A 7,660-nucleotide genomic window follows, 5' to 3' on the forward strand; every position below is an offset into this window, starting at 1 on the left:
AACGAAACCGCTGCTCAGCAATCTTAACCTTCAGTTATAGATTAACTGGGAGGTTTTCCTTGAACTCTTTGAAGTGGGTTTATTCAGCTGAAACGCAATCTCGCCTCCAATACACAATATGTGGGCCGGATCTAGAACAATGGTAGGCCTACCGTATGTTGGTTGAACATGACTTATCATATTGCATTTAAAATGGTGCATGCGCATAAAAATCAAAGCTTGAGGTGGTCTTTCTTTGGGAAAGATGTGTTGTGCATGAGATTGCCTCTAAAAATGCTCTTTGAAGGTTCCTTGCGGATAAGGCCGAGTGAATGAACATGTTGGATTTTATTGTTTTTTTCAAACTGACAGACACACTATTGAAAGTCTAACTGAATAAACTTTCTATAGCATATGAACTTGCCGCCTAATATCTCCCACGCGCAAAACAACTCCTATACAAACCTCTAAGGAGACTATTGAGGACAATGTGATTAGTTTTGAGTTGCAACTTCAACATACAGCAGTACTGTATTTTGTCATTAGGAGGAACAAAGCCTCTAGAGACAGGACGACATTTCACCTCACGTCTTTCCTCAAAGGTGAAGTGAATCCTGTTTATTCGCCGTCTCACAGGCTTCGGTGAAGTCCAAAAATCTTTGTATTCTGCAAATCTCGAATTCTCTTTCATCAAAAGTGCGTTGACACAGCCAATTATTCTGCAAAATGTCAGACTTTGAAGATGAGCCAGGTACTTCAGCTCAGATCTGAATCTTCTGTCATTCTCGGTTAATTTCTTCGATCTGACAGGGTTTCATCGAACTCATTTTCTTGCAGTTTGAAGATGTTTTCTCTGCCGGTGCTTGTTACGTTTCATAAAAGCAGCTCTCACAGATGCTTCAAATGAAACTCTATCATTGGAAAGTGTCTTGTTGTTTTCTTGATCCATATTTGTCAAGGTTAGAATGTGAAACATTTGAGACGACACACTTTTAAAGGGTATTTGTTGAGTTATTTGACTTTTCTTTTGTGAATCTTCTTCATTGACCATGCTAGATGTTTGGATTTATGTTTTTTTTTTTTTTTTTTGAGAATTATAAGTGTAAAAATACATAGAACAGGTGCTACTATTCAGCTTTACACACACGCACATTCATGTGAACTATAAAACACCTGGACGTGTGCGTCTCGCCCTTTGCATGAAAGGGAAATGGGGATCGTTGAACGTGACAGGTTTGCAGAGCGTGACAACTGGACAGTGGAGGAAGGAGAGGAGGAGTGCGGGGTGGGTACGGCCTGTGTAGTGCTGCCAAAAGCAAACAAACCGCAGTCCACTGATAGCTCAGTACAAAGAAGCCAGAACAGAACAGACCTAAAGATTGAAGTCTCTCTCTTTCTCTTGCCCACTTCCTCTCTATCTCTTATTCTCTCTTAACATGCCAGCTGGACTGGGACGGACAAACGATACATGCCAAATTCTGATTGGACGAGTCCGTCATACAGATCAAGCTTTCTCTTTGTTATACAAAGATTTTTGTGTGTGTGTGTGTTTATGTATGTGTGCAAAACTTGCCATTTTCTGTTGAAACAGGAAGGATGTTGGACGAAACATATATCAATAGATAAACTGTTATCTAACATAAAATTAACTATGAAAAGTATCATATGTATCATATCGAAAATGTATCATATCGCTGTTTTCCCCTCTTTAAAACAGTAATTTTCTCAGTTGTATTCTGCAATTAAAATCATGTCATACAATAGCAATGTCCTATTTTCTGCATAATGTTGAATTACTGTTAAATACATTAATTATTTTTTTAGTTATTATTTAGTATATTTAATTTCTAATTTAATCTATTGAAACGGTATTTAATCACTATTTAAAATGTAGGCATTATAATTTTAATTAAAAAAAAACATTATTAAATAAAATTATTAATAAATATATATACTGTATATATATATATATATATATATATATACTGTATATATATATATATATATATATATATACTGTATATATATATATATATATATATATATACTGTATATATATATATATATATATATATATACTGTATATATATTTAGTTATTATTTAGTATATTTAATTTCTAATTTAATCTATTGAAACGGTATTTAATCACTATTTAAAATGTAGGCATTATAATTTTAATTAAAAAAAAACATTATTAAATAAAATTATTAATAAATATATATACTGTATATATATATATATATATATATCATTATTATTTTAATTTTAAAAACAGTATTAAATAAAACAATGAATGTATGTGTGTGTGTATATATAATAATTATTAATAAGTATATAAATAATAATAATAACAATAACAATAGTAATAATAATTATTATTATTGTTGTTGTTATTATTATATAATGTTTTGTACAAGATGGTTACAAAAGCTAACAGACAAGGACAAAATTCCACACAATTTCTATTTTGATTATATTAAACCATATTACCTATTTACTTTATTGTATCTGAATTATTAATATTTCATTTATCATAGATTGACAAGACATATTGCATTTTTATATGTATTATATGTATTTATATTATAGGTCATTATTTTGTATAATTGTTGTGTCCCACATTCTGTGCATAAAATGGTTTCCAAAGCTTAGGTCAAAAAGCCATAAAATTCCAATTTAGATTTTATTAAACCCCATCCTGTATTTACATAATTGAATCTGAATTCCGAATATTTAATTAAGCATAGATGGACTAGACATGTTGCATTTTTCCAGTATTTGCATCTCTGCATGGGAAAGAAAGCCGTGTTTGTGTGTGTTTGATATCTGTGTGTGTGGCTGTCTGTGTGTGCAGATTGTAACTGGTAGGGATGCCCTCCAGGAGCGAGCCCTCACTTTGAATCCCACTTCAAACGCTGATGATAAAACAGACGAACACAGATAGAAAGCAGACAATCCTTTTTTATTTTAATTAGAAAAGAAGCAATTAGACCTGCGCTTCCCCTCGCCGCTGCATCAGAGTTTTTGACTGATATCACACTGTTCTTATTGAGATGAATAAGGTACCCCGTATGAATTGGAGGAGTCAGCTCCACTAAACCTCAGTGGGCTATATTAAAGCTATTACTTCAAAGAGAAAGCCTTAGCATACTTCTGACAAACAAACAAAAACGCATAGAACAAAGTCTAATCTTTGCACGTTTGTACCTGGATTGATACAATCAATACACAGCAAACAGTTCCATCCAAATCATCAATGCACCTTTGATACTAATATTTACCTGAGTGTATGTTCAATGTGTTTCTTCTGTTTGCTCTGTAGGGGGCAACAAGCTGAAAAACCAACATTTCCGACTAAACTGGGCTTGGATCTCCCTGGAGAAAGAGTACTACCAGGTGGATGAGGAGAGCAAGTTTCTGGAGGTGGTCTTGAGACGCAGAGGTTACCTTGGCGAGACTTCATTTGTTAGTAAGTGATGTTAAAAGAGTGCTTAATTTCCCATCATGCACTACTGATAAGATTTTATCAAGCCTCTCTGTAGTGGTAAATAACTGTGACCTCTAATTTGCTGATTGTAGTCTCTTTATAACATCGCTATTTTAGGCTCTTTGAACTTCTATTGATGTTGCTCCTCATGTCATCAGATTTGGTTGCTTGATTTGCATCAAGACTTTGCTATGCTTCCGCCTACATCCACACTGATAATACTAGTTTTTATGACTCATAACAGTAGAAATAAAAATCAGCAACCCACATATTATTCAATTGGCAGTTGAGTTTCCACAGTCAGCAGAAAAAACCTTCAATTCCTTGAGGGACAAGAACCTTACATAAGAAAGGTCATAGATCAAAGTTAAAAAGCATATCATTCATGCAAGGGAACTTCATTATAATGAGTTTCTGTTGTGTTGATGAGATATGCTCAGTTTTGTATCGTAAAGAATCACTTATTTCATTGGCCTCCAGAATATTAGATTTAATCATAGCCTTCTGCGGTCAAATATTTTTAATAACCACTGAACATTTTTGAACACCACTAACCCTGGTATACAATAACCTACATAGTTATGCAAGTTTTATATCTCTTGTAGCACTCCAAGGTATCTTTCTTTATTTTGCAGTCATTTACTGGTTGACTGTACACTACCATTCAAATGTTTGAGGTCAGAAAGCTAGATTTATTTATTTAAAGAAATGTGTACTTTTATTCAGCAAGGAGACATTAAATTGATCAAAAGTAACCGTAAAAACTTTTACGTTGTTACAAAAGATTTATATTTCAAATAAAAGCTGTTCTTTTGAACTATTCATCAAAAAGTCTTGAAAAAAGTATCACAGTTTCCACAAAAATATTAATCAGCACAACGTTAATATTTAATTATAATTATTTTTCATTGTTCAACATTTTTACTGTTTTTATTGTATTTGTTTTATAAATAAATTCAATAAGAGAGACATTTTTTCAAAAATGTGTAAAAAAAAAAGTGAAAAAATAAATCCCAAAATTTACAGTGGTAATACAGAAAATTATAGTTGACAGACAAGTGTACCTCAAATTCAAGAATTCTGGATGAACAGCAAAATTTCATGAATTTGAGAAAGATTGAACTTGTATCTCAAAAATACATCAAATATTTAAAATATGACAGCAGAATCTAAATAGATAAATAATATTTGATTAATTTCATAATATTTTTTTCTAAACCAATAGCTTAGGATCTAGTTTAGTATTGGTTTAAATTATTTGGACAATGTTCTATGTACTTTATTTTTATATGCCTAGGACATATACCTAGGACATTTTCATGACTTTCTAACACCCCTGAAAGTCATGGAAATATTACTCCTTAATAGAAAATTTCAGCTTCTGGAATGAATGTTTATCAGATTTAATCTAAATCAGTTCCAGTAGCCCAACAGAGCATGACACTAGCAACACCAAAGTCATGAGTTTGACTCCAAGAGAGCATCAGCATTTCAGTCATCCCCAAGAGGGAGTTTTCCATTTGCATGAGCTACAACCTAGCATGGAAAACACTGTAAAAATGAGAGTTACACTGTCAGGATCACACTGACAGCCTTCCACAAGCTCTGATGAAACAGATGAATATTCCATCCACATGCTGAGCTTGACCACCATTCCACAACTCACCTCGGTTCATGTCCAGGGGCTGTCGATAAGATGAGCTGCTGGCCTGCTGTTCATCTGCCACTCGCTGGGTCTGGATCAGAGACCTTCCTGTACTGAAGTGGGGAGATGAGGAAGTCTTTGAAATGATGATTTTTATTCAATTATTATTTTGATTTTTCACTCTCTTCCTCAGTTTCTCTTCAAGGACTGACGTTCTCTGAATAATTGCGTTTTATACAGGCATGTGACATGACAGGACCCCTCCTTTTTTGTGATGTACCTTAATATCAAAGCGCTTCTTTCTAAATTTGCTTCAAAGAAGTCAAGTTTTTTTTTTCTTTGGCAACCCAATTTCTCCTCCTTTGCCGAAGCTTTCTCCCAATCTGGTCTTTCCTCTGGCAGTTTTCCCCCAAAATGATTCTTCCCTCTGAGTTATTTATTTTTTTGTGGGATATATAAATATCTCATTATACGTTGGTGACCTTTGAGATTTCTGTGGTGGGAAGATATAGTGTTGTCCGCTAGCTAATAATGCTCACCTGGCAACACCCGCTGTGAAGCTGCTGGCACCGTACAAACCTTTGTCAACCCAAGTGGACAGAGATCCACCAGTGGGACTGCCAGGCTAGGATGAGCATCTGATCTTCTGAAGGACTAGACTTTATAGACTTTATTCTCTTTCCAAAGAACGGCACACCGCTCTCTTTGAAGCTTTTATTACAGAATGGTTGCGTCATGCACACTGCAACATCTCTACATTGGCTGTTAACAAAGCTCTTCTGTGATTTATAGAAACACAGACGACATGATATAAACAGGAGTTTTCTCAATCCCTTGACAGTGGTCTTTATTTGCTAGCACACTTACTTGTATATAGCAGTTTGTTGAAAAGACACTAACAATGTTTTTGTCAATGTACAATCTGTAAAACATATGTTCTTTTCACTCCAATGCACTAGAAAATATATATTTATTTATTTATTTATTGTATTTATTTTTTATTGCGCTTAATTGTATAGTTCTAATGTAAAAAAAAATTTAGCCCATGAGGTCTCCATTTGCTGGCATTTGCAGAAGTTTGGTTATTTGTATAGTTTCAATTAAAAACAATATTTTATTTATTTTTTTATTTTTTTTTGTATTGTATTTTATATTTTCTTTCATTTTCTTTATTATTATATAGTTTTGTAGTCTTTATAGTTATATATATATATTATAAAATACTTTAATTTGCTTACATTTCTGTGCTTTATTTAACGTTTATTTACTCTTTCATTCTTAAGGTATTGGTACCAAAGATGGTACGGCTGAAAAGGACAAAGATTTCAGAGGGAAAGCCCAGAAACAAGTCCAGTTTAACCCAGGTCAGACCACTGCTACCTGGAAAGTGCGCATCTTGTCAGACAGCCTATACGAGCAGTTCGAGACCTTCCAGATTGTCCTGTCAGAGCCTGTCATGGGAGCACTGGAGTTCCCAGAGGCAGCAACCGTGGAAATTGTTGACCCCGGAGATGGTAAGCTCACAAAAAAAAAAATTTAAAATCAAAACATGGGTTCCAGGTGCTGGGAATGGGTTAGGATAGCAACAAAGGTCAGCATGTGGGTTCAAAAGCCAGCCTTATTCAGACAAACTTCAACGTTAAGCAAACAAGTTCAGACTTCAACCAATCATTAGAAATGTTGCTTTAACATAAAATAGGTTATGTGTTTAGTCTGTTACTCAGTCTAGTCTTATTCAATCTAAGGATGCTGCTATCCACTATTGTTCAAAGGTTTGGGGTTGGCAAGATTTTTAAATCTTTTTTAAAAAAGTCACTTATGATGTAATTTTTTGCCACTAGAGGGTGCGTATTGAAAAAAAAACAAAGAAACAAAGGCGTAGTTAGTCTTCATCAGGCCCGGATTGGCTTTGGCCGCAAGGGCCGGTGTCGTCATGCCACTGGGTTGAACTATGCTGTACCAGCACTCATAGCAGCCCCACTCTTTTTATTTATTTTCTCGCAGGCCATATTATTATTTTCACCAGATCATATCAGTAACAAATTCTCAATTGATAACTAAAATAGACTGTGATAACTAATCATTATTTTTGCGCAAATCGTTGTTTTATTTGTGAACATAGGCGTTTGAGGAAGGCTTTAAGACCAAGCGGAATTCTCTGCCGGCTGCTCCCGCTTCACAGCGAGCGGGACTCGCGCTAACTGCACCCTTCACCGTCCGCTTTTTTATTTTACAAAATCAGTTTGGGCGAATGCAAACAACTTATTGATCATGAGCCCAACATCCAGCACGGCAGGAAAACATTTAATCTTCCTGAGGGAAGACGTCTTTCATTGTAAGTTATGCTGTTAAATAGAGAGGGGAAAAAATGCATTACAAAAAATAAATAAATAAAATAAAATAAATTCTTGTGTAGGCTATTCTTAAACTTGGACCTCATTACTGAAGTAAAAATCCAAGCACCAGAAGCGGCCCACACTCTCTTAAAAGTCCCATATTGTACACCTTTCTGGAGTTTTATTTGAGGTTTTGATGTCCTTAAGAATAT

General features: G+C 34.4%; 1 protein-coding gene across 1 annotated transcript in view; it reads left to right on the forward strand.

Annotated features, from left to right (window-relative positions):
* Positions 1-7,660, forward strand: part of LOC107752721 (FRAS1-related extracellular matrix protein 2-like) — a 75,861-nt gene that overhangs the window by 35,364 nt on the left and 32,837 nt on the right. The window contains exons 3-4 of the mRNA XM_016568750.1: positions 3,303-3,449; positions 6,396-6,626. Coding sequence (XP_016424236.1) covers positions 3,303-3,449; positions 6,396-6,626 — 378 coding nt within the window. The remainder of the gene's footprint in view (positions 1-3,302; positions 3,450-6,395; positions 6,627-7,660) is intronic.

The sequence above is a fragment of the Sinocyclocheilus rhinocerous genome, unplaced genomic scaffold, assembly GCF_001515625.1.
Source record: "Sinocyclocheilus rhinocerous isolate Xijiao unplaced genomic scaffold, SAMN03320098_v1.1 scaffold1965, whole genome shotgun sequence".
Lineage (NCBI taxonomy): Eukaryota > Metazoa > Chordata > Actinopteri > Cypriniformes > Cyprinidae > Sinocyclocheilus > Sinocyclocheilus rhinocerous.